The sequence below is a fragment of the Brassica oleracea genome, chromosome C9, assembly GCF_000695525.1.
Source record: "Brassica oleracea var. oleracea cultivar TO1000 chromosome C9, BOL, whole genome shotgun sequence".
Taxonomy (NCBI): domain Eukaryota; kingdom Viridiplantae; phylum Streptophyta; class Magnoliopsida; order Brassicales; family Brassicaceae; genus Brassica; species Brassica oleracea.
The window spans coordinates 11,816,986-11,837,108 of NC_027756.1; the positions used below are offsets into that span (position 1 = coordinate 11,816,986).

Below are 20,123 nucleotides of genomic sequence, written 5' to 3' on the forward strand. Positions count from 1 at the left end.
ATACTCCATGTGCTGCAAATTTTCATCCTACCATGAGTGATGAAATGCCTGAAGGGGAAATTGATTATATATCATGTGTTCCTTATGCTAGTGTTGTAGGAAGTTTGATGTATGCTATGGTTTGTACAAGACCAGATCTTGCACACGCAGTCAGTGTTGTGAGTAGGTTCATGGTTCAGCCACGAAAGGAGCACTGGATCGCTGTGAAGAGGATTTTCCGGTACCTTAGGGTACATCTGATATTGGTCTTGTCTATGGAGACAAGGATCCGAGACTGGTTACTGGGTATTCTGATTCGGATTATGCAGGAGATGTGGACAGCAGGAGATCTATGGCTTGTTACGTATTTACTTTTGGTAGTTCTGTTGTGAGCTGGAAGGCGACTTTGGAGTCGACAGTGACTTTGCCTACAACTGAGGCAGAGTATATGGCATTGACAGAAGCTGCTAAGGAGGCAATATGGTTGAGAGGATTGGTCAGTGATCTTGGTCTTCATCATGATCAGGCTACTGTGTTTTGTGATAGCTTAAGTGCTATCTGCTTAACCAAGGATCAGGTTCATCATGAGAGAACCAAACATATCGATGTAAGATACCATTTTCTGAGAGATGAGAAGAGGATTGAAGTGAAGAAGGTAGCAACAGCTGATAATCCTGCGGATATGTTCACTAAGCCGGTTCCTCATAGCAAGTTCAAGAATTGTCTTGATTTGCTAAACATCTCAAGCTGTTAAATCTGGCCCTGATGGGTGTTTGGCCCTGAGGGGCATCTGGCTCGAAGAGAGCATCTGGCCCAAGTGAGGGCATCTGGCTCTGAAGAACATCTGGTCCGACGGGACATCTGACATCTGATCTCGACGGAACATCTGAGCAAAGAGAGTGTCTGGTACATCTGTATTCTGAGCACGAAGAAGTGCATTCTGGTACATCTGATTATAGAGGATTCAAGTCAAGGTGGAGATTTGTTGAATAATGCCTTGAATCTGTTGGACCTTAGTCTTTTGAGGCCCACTAGTGCTAGTGTTTTCCGGGACACAACTATATATATTTTGTGCCTCCTCTAAACCTAGTCAGCAGCCGTAGAGAAACTAGATCTGATCTTCTTGTAGACAGATCTCTGTAATTCCTCCATCAATAAAATCTCTCTTTGCCCGTGAACGTAGCCGTTAGGGGTGAACCACGTTAAATCTCTGTGTCTTTTTTTATTGTTTATCCATCTGTTAATCTATATATTCTCACATCCGTTACAACAGATGTGAAATAATCACATACCCAAGTCTTTACGTTTCTTTAGAAAGCTATAGAGAAAAATACTTGGAATCAAACTCAGAAGGAAAATTGAAACTGAAAAAAAGAGACTTTAGCAAATTCCCTAGTGTTCTCTACTTTAGGTTAGGGGTGGGCGTTCGGGTTCAGATCGGGTATTTCAGATTTTCGGGTATTTCGGTATAGAGGTGTAGAACCCGTTCGGGTATTTCTGTACTTCGGGTCGGGTTCGGGTATTTTTAGTTCGGATTCGCTTATTTCGGATCGGGTTCGGATATTTAGATTTTGAAAAAAAAAAATTTATTTCTCAAATTTCTTGTATTTAAAAATATAACTTATAATTAATTTTTTATTTTTAATAGATTAAATGGTTAATAGATTTGGACATGACATTTTGAACTAAAAAGACATTAATTTGGTTATTGTTTTTAAGTTTTGGATGTAACTTTTTGTTAATTCTTGAAATAAAAAGCTTAACATGCATTTTAAGTGAGTATCAAATCATTTTCTCCGTAATTGTATATATATCATATGAACTTAAAGTATGTGTAATATCAATAGAAACATTTTATATAAGATGAGAAATGAAAACTAGAAATATAAGGTTAATTATACATATGTTCAGTTATCTTCGGATATACATTTAGGTTCGGATATTACCCGTTCGGGTTCGGATATCCAATCTCTGCTAATTCAATACCCGTTCGGATATTTTGCTACTTCGGTTCAGATTTTTCGGATCGGATTCGGATGCGGCTTCGGATCGGGTTCGGGTGCGGCTTCGGATATCGGGTAAAGTGCCCACCCTTGCTTTAGGTGCAACATACTCAAGGCTCCCATCAGAGAGACTTCCATTGTTGTCTTTCAACGGCTGTTGTGAGTTAGATTCATAACTCCCAGAGCCGCTTCTGTCTGTCAAGATTTGGACACCACATTCAACAATTTTGATGTCCTGGGATGAGGCGCTGAATTCAAATAATATCTCGCTGTATTGGTCAAGCCGTCGGTCTCCCCTCCGAATTTCGGAGTGAAATATAAACAGATGTTCTGATTGGATTGCAAAGATAAAAGGGAATATACAATTTTCCGTGGGGCAACCATTTATGTGTATGCGACACATTAATTCTCTAACATCATCTTCAACTTCCATCTGGGAAACCACGGCACAAATCTTAAACCGGGCGGCATTTGAACAGATGGCCAAGAAATTTCCATCAGCCCGGTGATTGAACTCTGCAGGTATATCTCTTCCTAGTAAGCATACCCGCGATGATTGCAGCTGGGTAATGACTCTCCCCGCTTCTGTACCCAATTTGACACAGTCGGGGAAACAGAGATCCTCAATCATAGAGTCGGAAGGGAAATATACTAATATCTCCGCCAGTGATTCACAATTCCATACGATTAGTCTTTTGAGCGACTTAGGAAGCTCTGGCAGTGATACAAGTTTTGGACATCCAACTATATAAAGCTCTTCTAATCCATGAAGATCTTTGATGCAATCTGGAAGTCTCTCAATATCTGCGCCACTTCTCTCTAGCATCAATTGATTTGGAATGACACTGCCACCTATAAGGAGTCTTAAAAGACGAGACCCGAGCCTAATTGATGCAGTAAATTCTTCTAACATCGTGTCTACGATTCCGAGTTCTGTGATGGTCGCGGAAATATCTGGAAGTTTCCTCAATTGGTAGCATCCCACTATCGAGACTATTTCAAGAGATGCCAAGTTGAAGAGACTCGGAACAACCTGTATCTTTCCACAGTAACCCATCCCCAACCTCTCCAGTTTATGAAGATTTCCAACAGAGGAATGAATCTCCACCAAACTCTGGCATTTACACACATCCAAAATCTCTAGATTTGTAGCATTCCCAAGATCCGGGAGTTCCTCCAAATTAGAAGACCATGACAGATTCAGCTTTTTAAGATTTCCAAGGGGCTGAATATGAAAACAACACAGCAAAAAAAAACCAACATCAACACATATAGGGAAAGTACAAAAAACCAGTCGCAATCGTAAGCATTTCAAGTAGGATAAATGCAAATCATACTCCCTCTTTTCGTTTTTTTTTTATTTTTAATATTAGTCGTTTTAGAATTGTGCACATAGATTAAAAAAATCATTAATTTTTATATTTTCTAAACAAAAACATCATTAATTATTTACCTAACACAAATCAACCAATAATAAAATAGAATGTATATTATCATTTGTCATATAGCAATTAATAACATTAAGTGTAAATAAATTTTACATAGAAAACCGAAAACGTCATATAATTTGGAACATAAATTTTTTTCTAAAACGATTTATATTAAAAAACGGAGGGAGTATAAATTACGTGAGATAACTATAGTTTTGAATGGTAAAATCAATTCAAACAAAGCAAATTATATATTCTAATAATAAATAACAATAAATATTGCACTAAATGCATGTCACTAGAATTTTAAAAATCAAAATATTGGCAATTAACAAAATATGTATCTATTCCATTAGTATACACTAAGTAAGGAACCGGGGCGATATCGCACAGGAACTTATTTTATAAAAATAGAAAAATATCGTCATTTATAATGTAACCTTTTAAAATCTATATATATTTTAAAAATAATAATAAGAAGAAACCATAATAATTTGTAAATTTACATTTATGAGAATATATTATTTCATAAATTCGTCATTCAAGATGCAAAGATTTAGAAAAAATCAATGTTTAGTTTTCATGAATTCACGTAAGAACTCATTTTATATAAATAAATATACCACTTTATAACTTATACTTTATATAAAAGCTTCATAATTTTACTATTTTTTGAAGATTAACTTCTTAATTTTACTTTCGAAAAATTAGTCATTTCAACACGCAGAATGTATGTGTTTATATTCATTTATAGATAATATTAAAATGTATACTTTTTTAGTTTTAGATTACAAAAATAAAAATACGTCAATACCAATTAAAATATATTTCTTCTATTAGTTTAGGTAAGTTATTCTGAAATTTTAAATGCTACTTAATATTTTTGAACTAATTAAAATAAGCAAACACATAAATTTAACATTCACTAATTTAATAAGGCAATTTATAATGACAAGTATGAAATTCATGATTTTTTGAAGCTATATAAAAATGTGTATTGTTGAAAACATGATTATATGGTAACTTTAAGAGATCTTGTATATACATATTTTTATAGGTAAATCACTCGCACATTCTTTGCATTATCTGCAACTTTTGCCTTCAAAAGAATTGATCTTTGATGAACTTGAACAATAAAACTCTCCATTTCCTAATCTATTTGTAATCTTTATTTATTTATATGTTGTTGTTTTAATTATGATTTGTCATTACCCAAAATTTCTTATATAAAAGAGTTGCAATAATTGACAACCAAACATTACAGTGGTTAGCTAATCGTAGTTGCAATGACTAATACCAAAAGTTGTAATGACTTATCTCTAAATTCTGCAATTTCCAACAATTATATTTCCAACAATTATATTGGTCCATGACCAATGATTGCAATAACCCATCACCAAAAGATGCAATCACCAACAGTTACATTGTTTTTTAATTAGTTGCATTTTTATCAAGATAAAATATAAGAGTGCACGTAAAACGATTTCAAAGATTCACTTAAAATTTCAGACAATCTTTTCTCGTTTAAATGTAATTAGAGATTCAATTAATAAACAACACATATATCAAACTCATGCATAAATTTAAATACGCCTAAATAAATATAATTATTTTGGTTTATATTTTAAATACATATCTATTAACAAATAAAATTATTATTTAAATAAGTCTAAACATTTTATATGAAACCCAAATAAAAAACCCAAATCAGCCAAAAACGCACCAAAACATGTTATAAACCATAAGATATAATTGAAAAACATATATTAAATTTGTAATATATAATATATTAAAATAACTAAGTTACCCAAAATATAGAGTTATCCAAATATTTTAAAGACATTTTAAGATTATTCTAAAAATATATAAATAGATATGAAAATAAAGTAAAAAATTATTAAAACTAACGACAGTTTTTAGAATGAATATAACAATTTTATATAGTTTATGATGAAAAGATGCATCATTGTATATTTTATTTAAAACTAATAAAATTTTAAGATGAAAAAAAAATCATTTAACATTTGTATTTGTTTGAAAAGACACATCAATAAATGTGATAATGAAAAAACACATCAATTTTAAGACAGGTCATTTAACATGAAAACTCGTGTCTTTTCATTTTATTTTATTCATATTTATTTATTAATACTTCACATAAATATTTAAAATTTTTTTATATCTAAAAGTCAATGTATTAATATGATAATTTGATTCTCTTAAGTTTTTTTACATGAAAACTTTTATCTCTTAATTTTTTTCTTATGAAAAGTTGCGTTTATTAATTTTTGAGATAAAAAGTTGTGTCTTTTCGTGTTACTTTGCTCATATCACTTTATTAAAACTTCATATAAATATTTTCAAATTTTTATCTACAAATCAGTGTATAAATATGAAAATTGTAAACCCCTTAAGTTTTTTGCACGAAAAGTTGCATCTTTTAAGTTTTTTTACATGAAAAATTGTATGTATTAATTTATGAGATGAAAAATTGTGTATTTTTACTTTAACTTTGCTCATATCTATTTATCTATTAATAGTTCACATAAATGTTTACAACCTTTTATAAGTAAAAACTTTATAACTAAAAGTCAATGTATTAACATGAAAAGTTGAATCTTTTCAGTTTTTTTACATGAAAATTGACATTTATTAAATTTTTATATCAAATGTTGCATCTATTGATTAAGTATTTTCAAATTTATATATATTGTATTTTAACAAAAAACATTTTTAATACAATTTATATTTTCATTGGCTCTCTACCTACTCTGCTCATATCCATTTATTAATACTTCACATAAATATTTGCACTTGCTTATATCTAAGCAATGTATTAATGTGAACATTTGCATCTGTTAACTTGTTTACATGAAAATGTGCATTTATCAGTTTTGGATATTAAAGTTGCATCTATTGTTTATGTACCTATTCTATGTTTCATAAATTTTTTATTACAAATCATTTTTCCTTGGCTCTCTAGCTATTACCATTTAAAGTTTGTGTTTGCTCAGATATAATAGGAATCCCTGAAAATGAATAGATGTGTCTTTTTTTTTGTCATCGACTTTTACAGACTCATACTGACTTTGTAAACCAAACTGGGTGATCTGCATCCATGTGAACGACGAAAGACGGCTGCTTCCTAACACTGCGTGCTAGTCTATCCGCCTTTGTATTTTGCGTTCGTGGTACATAGATAATCTCTGATCGGGTGAAACTCTCTTTCAGGGTCTCGACATCTTCCAAATAATTTGCAAAAGCTGGTCATTCTTCTGGTTCCGAAACCATCTTCACTAATTGAGAACAATCCGTAGCAAACGTAACCTGAGATTGACGCAAATTCCTCATACATACCATTGCCCAGAGTAGTGCTTCCATCTCTGCATGAAGGGGAGAGATACTAGCCCTAACATTCCTCGCCCCCAACAATCCATCAAATCCTTCTAAAGTGCTATACCAACCGTGTCCTGAAAATGTATCACCCTCTTTCCATGAGCCATCCGCAAAACACCATCTTCATGAAATTGATGGCAGGATCGTAGCTACTATTGGTGGTATAATCTTCTGCTCATTCAATATATGTGTCTCAGCCCACAATGTTGATTCTGTTTATACCAATTTAAGCGTATCCAAAGGATCAATATCGAGATTACTGAAAACTTTATTATTCCTACCTTTTCAGATATACCATAGTATCCATGAAAACTGATGATCTTCCATCTGCGGAACAACTCTCCAGAACAGATGATCTATGTTTGTGAAGAGAGCACTTCTCGGAAAGATAGCTGGATTTGATGGTATCTTCGAAAGAACCCAAACCTGAATTGCTGGAAGACATTCAAAGAACACATGGTTTATGGATTCCTCCAGGGCTCCACATCTTCCACAACAAATATCACCTTGTGAATAGATGTGTCTTTTTGTTATTACATTGCGCATATGCATTTATTAATCCTTCACATAAATATTTACAACTGTTTAGTCGTGTTAATATCAAAAAGTTGCATCGCCTAAGAGTTTTACATGAAAAATTGCATTTATTAGTTTTTGAGATGAGAATTTGTGTCTTTTTGTTTTTACTGTGCTCATATCTATTTATTAATACTTCACAAATATTTAAAATTGTGTTATATTTAAAAACCAGTGTATTAATATAAAATTTTTATTCTCTTAAATCATGAAAAGTTGCATCTCTTAAGTTTTTTACATGAAAAATTGCATTTATTAGTTTTGAGATGAAAAATGTGTCTTTCCACCTTTAATTTATTCATGTCTATTTATTACTATTTTACATAAATATTTACAATTGTTTTATATCTAAAATTAAATGTATTAATATGAAAATTTGAATCTTTTAAGTTTATATATGAAAAGTTGCATTTATTAGGTTTTGAGATGAAAAGTTATATATATTCCTTATGAAAAGACATAACTTTTAACACTAACACATTTTTTAAAAATGAAAACAATAAAAAACACACAACCTTTGAGATTATAATGAAAAGAGACATTATGGAAAGACACAATCTTTCGTATTAAATGAGATTTGACGAACTTCCAAACTAATTTCAGTTTTGTTTTAATGAAAAGACACAATCTTTCGTATTAAATGAGATTTTTATTATTAAGAGGACTTCCAATTAATGTTGAAAGTTGTATCTTTTCATAAAATCTGAAATGTATCCACCTTAAGAGTTGTGTTTTTTTTCAATATAAAAAGATTGTGTGGTTTCATTAAAAGAACCCAATTATATAAATTTTAAGAGTTGTATTTTTTCACTATAAAAATAAATTAGTTTAAATATTAGTTCAAATACAAAAAATGCCCATTAACGCATATGAAGCATGTGTTTTTCTCCTAGTTGAGACCACGATGGACATAAAAAGAACATACATCATGATGTTGTCACCGCTAGTGGTTATGATGGGAAGCTAAAAAGATTTATATTTGAAAAAGAGTGAAAAAGCAAACGATTTGAAAAACAATAACAGATGATATTGGAATTATTGATTGACGAAAAAGTTTGATAAAGATGAAAGGGTGTGATTAAAAAAAGTTGCAAAGAAAAAGTGAAATCAAGAGATTTAAATCTGAAGACACAGAGAAGAAATGAAGTTGCGATGACCAACGTCCAAACCCGACGTATCGGTCGAGAGAGGGATAAATAAAGAAAAAATGACTATGATAGCACTAAAAAAGTTTTTGTCACAAATATCGTTTTTAAAAATAAAAATAACCAAAATAGCACTTAATGTTTTATCAAAATAGATAAATATACACTTATACCCCAAAGGTAAATTAATTTAGACATTAGAGTTTAAAATTAAGAGGTGGAGTTTAGGATTTAGGGTTTAGGGTTTAGGGTTTAGAGTTTAGGGTTTAGGGTTTAGAGTTTAGGGGTGGGGTTTAGGATTTAGGGCTTAGGGTTTAGGATTTAGGGTTTACAGTTTAGAGTTTAGGGTTTAGGGTTTAGAGTTTAGGGGTGGGGTTTAGGATTTAGGGCTTAGGGTTTAGGATTTAGGGTTTACAGTTTAGAGTTTAGGGTTTAGGGTTTAGAGTTGGGGAGTTGGGTTTTGGGATAAGATTTCAAATTTTGTTTTTCAAAAGATAAAAGGATATTTTGATCATTTTAGTTTTTGAAAGCTATTTTTGTGACATAAACTTAGAAATGTGCTATTTTGAAAATTTATCCATAAATAAATCATGTGCTCATGAAAATCTTTTGAGATAATTACCCTCAGAGACACAATATGACTTACATATTACACTAAAGAACACTTTCCTAGATGATACACTTTCTTCGAGCAAGTTTACACATATACCCCTAACTACACGGTTGATACAATTTGTTACCACCTCTAACTAAAAACATTAAAATATAATTTTTTTTTTCATTTTCTTCTATTCATGCCAAATCTCAATATCACTTTTCTTTTATCTAACTCACAAAATCCCTAAATCGACAAACAAACCCTTGTCTCTTTCCTCCTTCGTTGTACTCTTGATCTTTTTCCGTCGTCATTCTCTCAGATTATAGCTAAAGTCTCAAAAACTTGAACTGTAAACCTCTAGATACTCTTTAAATCTTCAAGATCCGCCGGATTTCACTCGAACTCCATCTCTCTCAACCGCCGACGGTTTGTTTCCTAGCAGCCGTTGTTCCACAGGCATATCGGCGACTGTTCTTCTCCATGGAAGGTTCTTCCAAACCTCAAAAGTAACTACCACGAACGAGGCTCGGTCCTGTGGAAACGATGCGGTGGCGATGGAGGCCGTGGTGGAGAAAGCGGTGGATACCGCAATGGAGTCGGTGGTGGTTATGGAGGCGATGGTGGAAGACGTGAGTGTGGATATAATAGTGGTGGTTGGTGGCGGTGATTTCTCCTGTCCACGCATCTTCCATCCATACATCTCTGATCTACGCATCTTTCTTTTGTCCACAACTCACTCCCATTTACAACGGAAGGGACGACGTTGTGTTTTTTCATGTAAAACAACGGAAGGTTTTAGTGTAGCAAAAAAAGAGTAAAGATAAGTCGATCCTGTGGAAGAAAGACGAAGTTTTTGCCAACTCTGCTCAACTTCTCTTTCACCGTATCTCTCAACACAATTTCAAGCTTTTCTAGGAAAAAAGATGGAAACATTTGTCTTGTGCTATTTTAACCACAGTCATATTCTTATTAATTGCACCATCCACCAAAAACTTTCATAGACTTTCCACAGCCGTTAGAGTTTTTTTCTTTAGATCAGATCAAACGACCAAAAACGATTCTCTTCATCCCATATACCTATTTTTTAAATTCACCCCTTTGTCAATTATTGTAACTAAAAAGAAATTTAGTTACAAAGAGAGAGAAAGTGTTTCGGTTGTTTCTTTAAAACCAAAACCAATACAATATTAGGGTTACTTTTGTCCGAAAGTAAACAGCTGGCAGTTAAAAGTGTGCTAAGTTTGTAATGTGTCTTTTAGCGATAGAAAAACTGAGAAAGTGTTCCTCAATGTAACTCTCTCAAAAAATTTTGCCAGAAAGAAAAATACACAGCTTCATCTATTAGAATAAAATTAAGACTAATAATTTCATTATTCTGTTTAAGAATTTTTCCTACCCAAAAATGAATGATCCTTTCAACAATTTTTTGTTGGCAAAGTTCGTTTGAATATCTTCTAAGTATTTGTAACCAGGTAAATTACACAATTTTTATCTTCACCATTCTTATAAATTTGTGAAAAAAAATTACAATAAAAACTCATGGGCAAGAACTATTTATAATTAGGAAGTCAAAAATGCATCCTAAACATTGCATCTTTTTGAGGAAATTGCCAAAAATACTACAATCATAGTATCATTTTTTATGTTTACACTAACTACTTTTGTCTTCATTTTTAATGAAGAGTAAAAAATATTTATAACGCTAACGTTAACTAATCTAAATTTAGGGTTTAGAGTTGAAATGTGGGGTAGGGTTTTTGAAGGATTCTAATAAATATATAAATAAATACTTAAAAAATATATAATTTTTTAAAAAATAGTTTCAAAAATAATTTTTGATATTTCAAAAAGAAATTTTAAATGAAAATATGGTATTTATAGAAAAAAAATTATAGATATTTTAAAATTAATTATTTATTACAAAATCATTTATTGACCAAAAAAAATAAAGGAAAATTGCGAAAAATACCATTTTTCATCTTTACATTAACCACTTTTACTTTCACTTTTAAAGAGGGTAAAAGACATTTATTCTAATGAGTTTAGAGTTGAAGGGTGGAGTAGAGTTTTTGGAATGTGAAATTTAGTATTCTAATGAATATATAAATAAATACTTAAAAATATAAAAAATTAAAAAATAGTTTCAAAAATAATTTTCGATTTCAATAAAGAAATTTCGAAAAACAATAATTCGAAAAAAATTCAAAAAAAAATTTATAAAAAAGTTTGAATTTAAAAAGTAAAATTCAAAAACATAAATTTTTTTTTTTTTTCATCAACTTATACAGACTAATACTGACCCTAAAACATCAACTGTAAACCCTAAACGTAAACCTTAAACCCTAAATTTAAACTTAAAACATCAATTTTAAACCCTAAATGATCAACTCTAAACACTAAACCATGAAACATCAACTCTAAACACTAAACCGCGAAATATCAACTCTAAACACTAAACCTTCAAATCTAAACCCTAAAACATCAACTCTAAACCCTAAATGTAAACCCTAAACCTTAAAACCTATATTTTTTCTGAAAATCGAACCCTAATCCCTAAAACCCTATTCTTTCAAATCTAAACCCTAAAACATCAACTCTAAACCCTAAACGTAAACCCTAAACCCTAAATCCTAATCCCCTAAACCTTCAAATCTAAACCCTAAAACATCAACTCTAAACCCGAAACGTAAACCCTAAACCCTAAATCCTAATCCCCTAAACCTTCAAATCTAAACCCTAAAACATCAACTCTAAACCCTAAACGTAAACCCTAAACCCTAAATCCTAATCCCCTAAACCTTCAAATCTAAACCCTAAAACATCAACTCTAGGGTTTAAAATCTAAACCCTAAATCCTAAATCCTAAACCCTAAACCTTAAACCCTAAACCCTAAAACCCTAGAGTTGATGTTTTAGGGTTTAGATTTGAAGGTTTAGGGGATTAGGATTTAGGGTTTAGGGTTTACGTTTAGGGTTTAGAGTTGATGTTTTAGGGTTTAGGGTTAATTTTTTAGGGTTTAGGATTTAGAGTTTATTTTTTAGGGTTTGGGGTTTAGTGTTGATATTTTAAGGTTTAGTGTTGATGGTTTATGGTTTAGATTTGAAGGTTTAGGATTTAAAGTTTAGAGTTGATAATTTAGTATTTAGGGTTGAAGGTTTAGGGTTTAGGGTTTAGAGTATGTTTCGGGGTTTAGGGTTTAGAGTTGATGTTTCAGGGTTTAGGTTTCGCATTTAAAAAAAAGGGTTTAGGATTGATGGTTTAGGGTTTAGAGTTGAGTTTTAGGATTTAGGGTTTGAATTTCGAAATAGTATAATTCAAAAAATAATTAAAAAATTTATTTTTTATTTTTTTAAATTTTTATTTATTTAAATATGTATTTATTATATATATAAAGAATAAGTGCATAAAAGTTTTTTGATACTTAACGAATAAAATATTTTTGAAAATATCTCTTTAATGGTGATAAAAATGAAAAGTGGTAGCACGAAAACGGTTAACATGTCAAAGCGGATGAACTGCAGAACCAAATATATGGTGCAGTGATCTTCGTGCATTCTTTTGTTTTCTTAAAAAAATTGAACTGCATATCCATTGTTAAATACTTTTTAGAAACAGAAAAAAAAAACTAAATAGTAATTTGAATGCAAAAAAAACTGCATATACAGATAAATTACTTTTCTTTTACTAGGCCATTCAAAACTTTACTTTAACAGAAATTCTTTAAAATAGTTTTTTTTTAAGTTTTTGTCACAAAAATAGTACTCAAACAAGAAAATGACTATTAAAAGATAAAAATACATTTTTATCTTAGAGTTAAATAATCTAGACTTATGGTTTAGAGTTAAGGACATGGAGTTTTGGAGATATAGTTTCAAATTAAAAAAAAATAAAAAAAATATTAAAAATTTCAAAATAAAAAAAGTTATTTTGATCATTTTTTTTTGGAGAACTATTTTTGTGACAAAAACTTAAAAAGTGCTATTTGAGAGAATTGCTATTACTTTAACAACTTTTTTTAAAAAAATCGGGAATCTTGTGTTATCTATCATTCTATAGAGTCGATGGACGGAGGCAAAATCATATATTTTCGGTTTATTGGTTAGTGCATATAAATTTACTTAAAAATCTAAAGAAAATCATATCTTAATGGATTACTGTTATTTCTTTTTAAGTTAAATACATCTATATTCATTTTAAAAATAGGGGTAAAAAGTTTTTGAAATTGGGGTTATTATTCTACTGATTTTTATTGGATATGATTTTTTTATTGGATATGAATAAAGCTTTTATTTCACATATTTTTTCAAACAATTATAAAGGGTGAAATGCTTTGACTGTTTGAGTAGTTTCTTTTTCTTTTTTTTTTGATTTTGAGGTTTTGGTTTTAGTTTTTAGTATTAAGATTGTACTGTATTTTTTTTTTAGTTTTACAAAATATGATGATTTATTTTAAAACAATACAAAAATACTAATAAAATGTAAATATTTATGTCTTCCATTAAAAAGTATTAAAGTTTTTTTATTTTTTATTTTTTTTAGAAAGGCTAGATTTCTAGTGTCACTTAGAATTTCACAAACCGATAAAGCCACTGAATAATTGATTCAAAGTAAAGAAAGATAAAAACAAACCTGGGTTCCTTCCCACAAATGCTTGAGCTTGCTATTTTCTAAATTGAGTTCCACAAGATGTTCAGGCTTAAGTGTATGAGGAAGACACATTCCTGGATATTTCTCCCAATGTAATAACTTCAGACGAGGTGGAAAATCCATGTCCTCAGGTACATGCACTCTAACATTTGTATCCTGTCTTGTGTTGTAGATCCTAATAAATTGTAGATTGCGCATCCTTTTCAAAGCTCTTGGGCTTATATCCATGCTGTCTTTGATTGTAGATATATCAAAAGATATCCCCATCAAACTTCTTTTACCCTAAATAAAATTCAAAATAAAATAAATAAAGTGAGAACAATATAGGTATAAGATCTGTGGGCCTTTGCCAAATGACCCGGTTTAAGGGATACATCATAAATAATAAGAAGAAAAACTTACAGAATCTTTTTCGAGAACATCAAGAATCTCATCAGTATCAACTAGGATTTGGCGTTTCCAAGGCTCCTGTCTTTGAATCGCTTGTCTACACACTTGATGTAGTAACTTGTGCATCACTATAGTTCCTTGCTCGGATATTTGTATAAGAGATTTATAGGCAAGGGTTTTCAACCCAAATCTGACATCCATATTATTTTCAGCGAGCAGTTCTTTCACATGACCATAATTGTAGTAGTTGAAGAAGAAAGCAATGAGGAGAAGTAGAGATTGTTCGTTCTCATGTAAGTTGTCGTATCGAACTCTAAGTACTTTATCAATATTTGGTATGCTGCTATTTTCTAGCCTAAGCAATATACTTTCCCAGTCATCTTCTTTCTTTCCACGTAAAACTGAACCCATGACACGGAGACCCAACGGAAGGTTACCACAAAGCTCTGCTGCTCTTTCTGCTAGCTTTTCAAAACCATCTGGTGCTGAGCTGCGTCTAGTAAAAGCATATCTTCGAAAGATCTCACGAGCTTCTATTTTAGTTGGAAAGTCCACATGGTATATACTGTTGATACCATATTGTTCCAAAAGCTCTTGATCTTCAGTGGTTACGATAATCCTGCTTCCAAGACCAAACCAGTTGGTGTCATTAGCCAAAGCTTCAAGCTGCTGAAGATTATCCACATCATCAAGAATGATAAGAACCTTTAGGTCGCATAACCTTTCATGTATTTCACCTAAATTGTGTAGTTTCATACTGTCTTGGTTTAAAATCTTTGAAAGAAGTTTTTCTTGTAAACACAGCTTCAAACCATACTCGTCCAGACTACTTTTATAGCTCCCCCTTATATTTTCCATAAAACAAGTATGCTGGAAATTGCTAGAGAGTCGGCGATGTAAAGCTCTAGCAATGGTAGTCTTACCAATGCCTGCAGGGCCACATATACCAACAATCATAGCTACATCCTCCTCATCATCTAAATGTAACAAAGATTGCATCTTCTCCAAGTGGGCTTCAATACCCACCATGTCTTCAAAATCGCTGGAGATTGTAACGTTTAGTTTGTTTGAAACATCTCTAACAATCTTTTCAATCATCTCTGATTCATTGTCCCTAACAAGCGAGAAAAAGTCACTGAGCTGATCAGAAAGCCTGACATGAAAATGAACATGTATATTCTATTGGCAGATACTTCTTAGTAACAGAAATCTAACCAAGAAAAACCTATATTAGTGGTTAGTGACTCACTGACCTAGTGGGAAGGTTCTAGGTTTTGGTCTCGTGTTCTTGATTGTACACTATCAAAGATCAATAAAGGAAAATTCGTAGGATAACAATATTTTTCTCTGCAAGACATGCAGGCATATAGTTTTTTTTCTTCTTTTGACGGCGACATTCATATAGTTACAGGAAGCTTTACTAATGGTAAGTTAAAATATTGTTTTGCCATGTGTAAATTAGACATACGAGTCTTATGCTATCTTTTTTCCATACGATTCTTATGTTAATGAAGTGGCACGTTAACATTCATAATCAATCAGATCTTTTCGTTTCCCAAGAAAATTAGACGAAGGAAAGTAAACACGTACCAGTTTAAGAGGTGTTCACCGGCTATGTTGCCAGCATCGGTCAAAGCTTGACTCCATTTTCGCCTCTCCTCCTTTGTTTTACGAGCACAAGTTTTCTTGAAAACTTTCCCGAAATCTCCTGTTTGTTTCCGCATATCGGATGGATCTACTCCACCGTAAAAGATCGTCATCACTATTTGGTTCTTATCTTCTTTGCACTTGAAAATCTCCACCAACTCATCTAAACACCAGCTTGAAGAGGCATAGTACTTAGAGAGCACCACGATCGAGATCCTCGATTCTCTAATAGCTCGTATGAGTTCAGGTTTGATGGTTTGGCTTCTCTCGATTCCTTGATCGTCGAACATCGAAATCCCGTTGCAGTTAAACTGTTTACGTAGATGACTGAGAAAGGTTTTACGGACGTCAGGTCCGTGGAAGCTCGTGAAGACGCGGTATCTCCATGTGCGTGGCCGAGAAGAAGAAGAGGGAGAAGCCATTTGAGAGGATAAGTCGTTTGTGGAAGGAGAAAGTTGCAAATGGTAATAACAACAATTGTTGAGTTATATAGAGACGGAGAAATGTCAAAGTTTGAAAAGTTGACGAAATTTCAGAAGACTGAATTATTATCACAAACAAGAGGCGTTTGAGTTATAAAAACGCAAACGACGCGCAATGAGTGAAAGATAAAAAACGTGTCTTTGCGTATTTCTCCATAATTGTATCTCAATATCAAGATTTTTCTTAGAAACATAGTAATGAATACAATACAGTCAATGAACGGTGTCGATGTCTTGGGATGTGGTGCTGAATTCAAACAATATCTTGCTGTTCTGTTCAAGCATTCCGTCTTCCTTATTAAGCAGTTCACAGTGAAGTATCAATAGATGTTCTGATTGGATTATATAGACAGACTGAATGATCTCCTCAACACGGCAACCATTTATGCTTATATATATGGCACAATAACTTCTGCCAGAATCTTCTACCATCGTCTCTTTACGGGAAACCACGACACAAATCTTAAATCCATGATGGAACTCTTCAGGTATGGACAGTAAATTTCCTAAATCTTGGTGATGAAATTCTTTTGGTAGCCATCCCCACAATGGTTGTTGTGTGATTGCTCTCCTTGCTTCTCGACAAAAACTTGAAGCAGTTTATGAAATCGAGATTCTCAATCTGAGAGTCAAAAGGAAAAGGTATTAGTGTCTCCAGTGATTCACAGTTATCATCTGTTAGTGTTGTGAGAAGCTCTGGAAGTGATGCAACTTTTTGATAGCCACCTATATAAAGAAGCTCTTTTAACCCATGAAGATATTTGATGCAAGGTGGAACTCGCTCAATATCTGCGCCGCTTCACTCTTGCAACAGTTTTTCAGACTTTGGCAGTGCCAAGTTAGGTGGAGATCTAAAGACAATGCCATATATATATAGAGAGAGTCTCAACGCGGCAGAAATTCCTAACTGAGTTAGGCAACTCCGGTAAGACTGTTTCTGAGATTATGAGTGTTGTGATGTTTCCTGAAATATCTGGAAGTTTCTTCGATTGGTAGCATCCAACATCCTGATTGTTTCACTTAGTAACTCCCCCTCTGTAAGTGTTTTGATGGAGTTTTTCCTGTTTGCTGCAAGAATTCAACTTGTGTTGTGATTATGTTGTAGTGATATGTATATGTTTTGTTTGCACTGTCCAGTTACATACGTTTTTGGTTATATCTCTCTAATAATTATGTTGTGGAAAAAGTTTCGCGGAGTCATATTGATGATATGAATATGCCAATGCAACTGAAAAAGAACCCATGATTTTGTTGACTATGTCTAGGGATCCAAGTTCTCCACTTACGCGATTCGTCAAGGTATAGCTGCTAGTTTAGTTTGGGTCAATGAATAACATTATTGTCTGGATACTTTTCTTCTGTGCTTCTTGATTTCTTCTTTAATTGTGTGGAATCTTTTTCAGGAATTGAACATTGTATTTCCTAACGCAAAGAAACGTAATCGTGGTAGTCAGGTATGTGTCTTCTGGCTTTTGTAATTCATACAAAATGCATCTAATCCTTTTGGACCATTTTGTTTCCTGGTCATATTTAACTGGAGTTGTAGTGAAATAATACAACACGATACACATCTTTAATGTATTAGGCTGATAAGAACAAAGTAGTATTATTAACAAGATCCGCCCAACCATCCTCTCTTAGTCTCTACAAATCAGAGAACTAAGCCAATCTTGATTCTCACACCCCAGAATCAAGCTACCAGCACTTAATCTCTAAATGCTTCACTTCCTAACTGACACACGAGTTCCCTTTTATATCTAAGGCTCGTTTACAACGGACTCCAACGAATCTTATTATCTAAGTAACAACCGCCAGCTCAGCAATTCTTCACTCCTTCTTCTCTATTCGTTTGCTTCTTCCTTCTCGAAACGTACACTCTCATAGGCCTATCAATACCCCCATTCTGAAGAACCAGCTTGCCCTCAAGTGGGTAACATGGTAACTGATTCTTAAAGTCCCTCATCCGCATCCAAGAAGTCTCATGTAAAGGCAAATTCTTCCACGACACAAGTATCTCCAAATGACCTTCCCCATCATAACGTGTATCCAACACATCCTGCGGTTCTACAATCAACTCATCATCATGCGATAAGACCGGTGGCAACGGGGTGACACTACGTCCCACTCCAATGACTGGCTTGAGCTGTGAGACATGAAAGACTGGGTGCACTCTCGAATCAACAGGCAACCACAATCTATATGCCACCTTACCTATCCTCTCCAACACTTCATAAGGACCATAGTAACGTGCAGACAGCTTCTGACACAGACGACGACTAACTGATTGCTGCCTATACGGTCTCAGCTTGAGGTAAACTCGCATACCCACTTCAAACTCCAAGTCACGACGTTTCTTGTCAGCGTTATTCTTCATCAGTTCTTGCGCACGTAACATATGGTGTTTAACGTCACTAAGCAGCGCATCACGTTCCTTAAGCATTGACTCCAACTGGAAATTCTGCGTTGAGCCTTCCTCAAACCGCAATAAAGAAGGAGGATCTCTGCCATAGACTAGCTTGAATGGAGTGCATTGCGTAGCCGTGTGAAACGACGTGTTATACCAGAGTTCAGCCCAAGGCAAAAACTTGGCCCACGTCTTAGGATGTGACGAAGCAAAACACCTCAAGTACGTTTCCAAAAAATGGTTTAAGACTTCAGTCTGGCCGTCTGATTGTGGATGGAAAGCTGTACTGAAGCGCAGACATGTTCCTGAGGCCTTAAAACAATCCTTCCAAAAATTGGTAAGGAAGATCTTGTCTCTATCAGAAATTATCGACTTCGGGTAGCCATGAAGTCTGATGATTTCCTGCACAAACTTCAGAGCAACGTCATACGCAGTGAAAGGATGTTTCAACGTGATAAAATGGCTGTATTTGCTCAGTCTATCCACCACCACCAAGATCACATTGACACCTTTTGAAGAAGGAAGACCTTCGATGAATTCCATAGAAATATCTTCCCAAATCTGAGTTGGAATCTCTATTGGCTGAAGCAAACCCGCCGGTGACAGAATCGTGTACTTGTGCATTTGACAAACTTCACAGGCTGCGACATACTCCTGAAAGTGTTTTCTCATTTGCGGACAATAAATTCGCACGTATCCTCTTATAAGTCTTCAAAACACCAGAATGACCGCCGAGAAGGCTATCATGACATTCACGCAATATCAACTGAATGTGTCTGGATTGTGAAGGTAAAACCAAGCTTCCCCCTTTAAAAAGTCTCCCCTGCATCACGGCAAACCCCTCCTTCAGCTTCTCACCTCTACTCATCTTCGCAATCTGATCCTGAATCCACTCATTCCCATCAACCTCCGCATAAATGTCTTGAGCTTGCAATGACGCTGGTAAAGTCAAAGCAAAGCAGTGAAACTTCAAAGATAAACCCTTATACTGCACAATCCGAGACAAACCATCAGCTACTCTGTTCTCTGCTCCCACCTTGTATTCAATGTCAAAATCATATCCCATAATGCGAGTCAACCATCGTTGATAATCCAATGTGACTTCCCTTTGCTCAAGTAGATACTTAAGGCTTTGTTGATCTGTTCACTACAAGAAAACACATGGTTAACGACGAAAATTAACGAGGAAAAACAATCCTCGTAAATTTGCGTCGAGTTTACGACGAATTTACGTGAAAAACTAAAGTCATCGTTATTTCCTCGTAACGTAACGACAAAAATATTTCGTCGTAAAGTGGATGTAACTTTACGAGTATTTTACGAGGAAAAACTATTTCCTCGTAAATACGACGTAAACTTTGCGTGGTATTTACGAGGGAATAGTTTACGTGTATTTAACGAGGAAATTTTTGAATCCACCAACTT

At 33.5% G+C, this 20,123-nt stretch overlaps 1 protein-coding gene and 1 pseudogene across 6 annotated transcripts; one reads left to right on the plus strand and one right to left on the minus strand.

Moving 5' to 3' along the window:
- Nucleotides 1-1,821: 1,821 nt before the first annotated feature.
- LOC106317953 (disease resistance protein RML1A-like) lies at nt 1,822-16,265 on the minus strand. 6 transcript variants are annotated; one of them, XR_001265247.1, is made up of 5 exons: nt 15,756-16,265; nt 14,178-15,279; nt 13,758-14,057; nt 7,090-7,242; nt 6,267-6,979 (listed from the first exon to the last, which is right to left on the minus strand). XR_001265247.1 is itself a non-coding variant. In XM_013755774.1 (4 exons), exons 1-4 carry the CDS (start codon nt 16,232-16,234, stop codon nt 1,954-1,956), a joined length of 3,135 nt encoding a protein of 1,044 aa, XP_013611228.1. In that variant the 5' UTR covers nt 16,235-16,265; the 3' UTR covers nt 1,822-1,953. The 6 variants fall into 6 exon arrangements, 4 of the variants coding, with proteins under 4 accessions (XP_013611228.1, XP_013611229.1, XP_013611230.1 ...); XR_001265246.1 differs by having other exon boundaries at nt 6,267-7,020; XM_013755774.1 differs by lacking the exons at nt 6,267-6,979; nt 7,090-7,242 and adding an exon at nt 1,822-3,207.
- Nucleotides 16,266-16,510: 245 nt separating this feature from the next.
- LOC106314331 overlaps nt 16,511-20,123 on the plus strand; it is a 13,063-nt pseudogene continuing 9,450 nt past the window's right edge.

Bases quoted from the DNA above. Each gene is read 5' to 3' on its own strand.
- LOC106317953 (XM_013755774.1), bottom strand. From the start codon at position 16,234: ATGGCTTCTCCCTCTTCTTCTTCTCGGCCACGCACATGGAGATACCGC. The intron at 15,280-15,755 runs GTACGTGTTTAC...CTCGCTTGTTAG, and splicing joins GGTGAACACCTCTTAAACTG to GGACAATGAATCAGAGATGA. The intron at 14,058-14,177 runs GTAAGTTTTTCT...AATTTTATTTAG, and splicing joins ATGTTCTCGAAAAAGATTCT to GGTAAAAGAAGTTTGATGGG.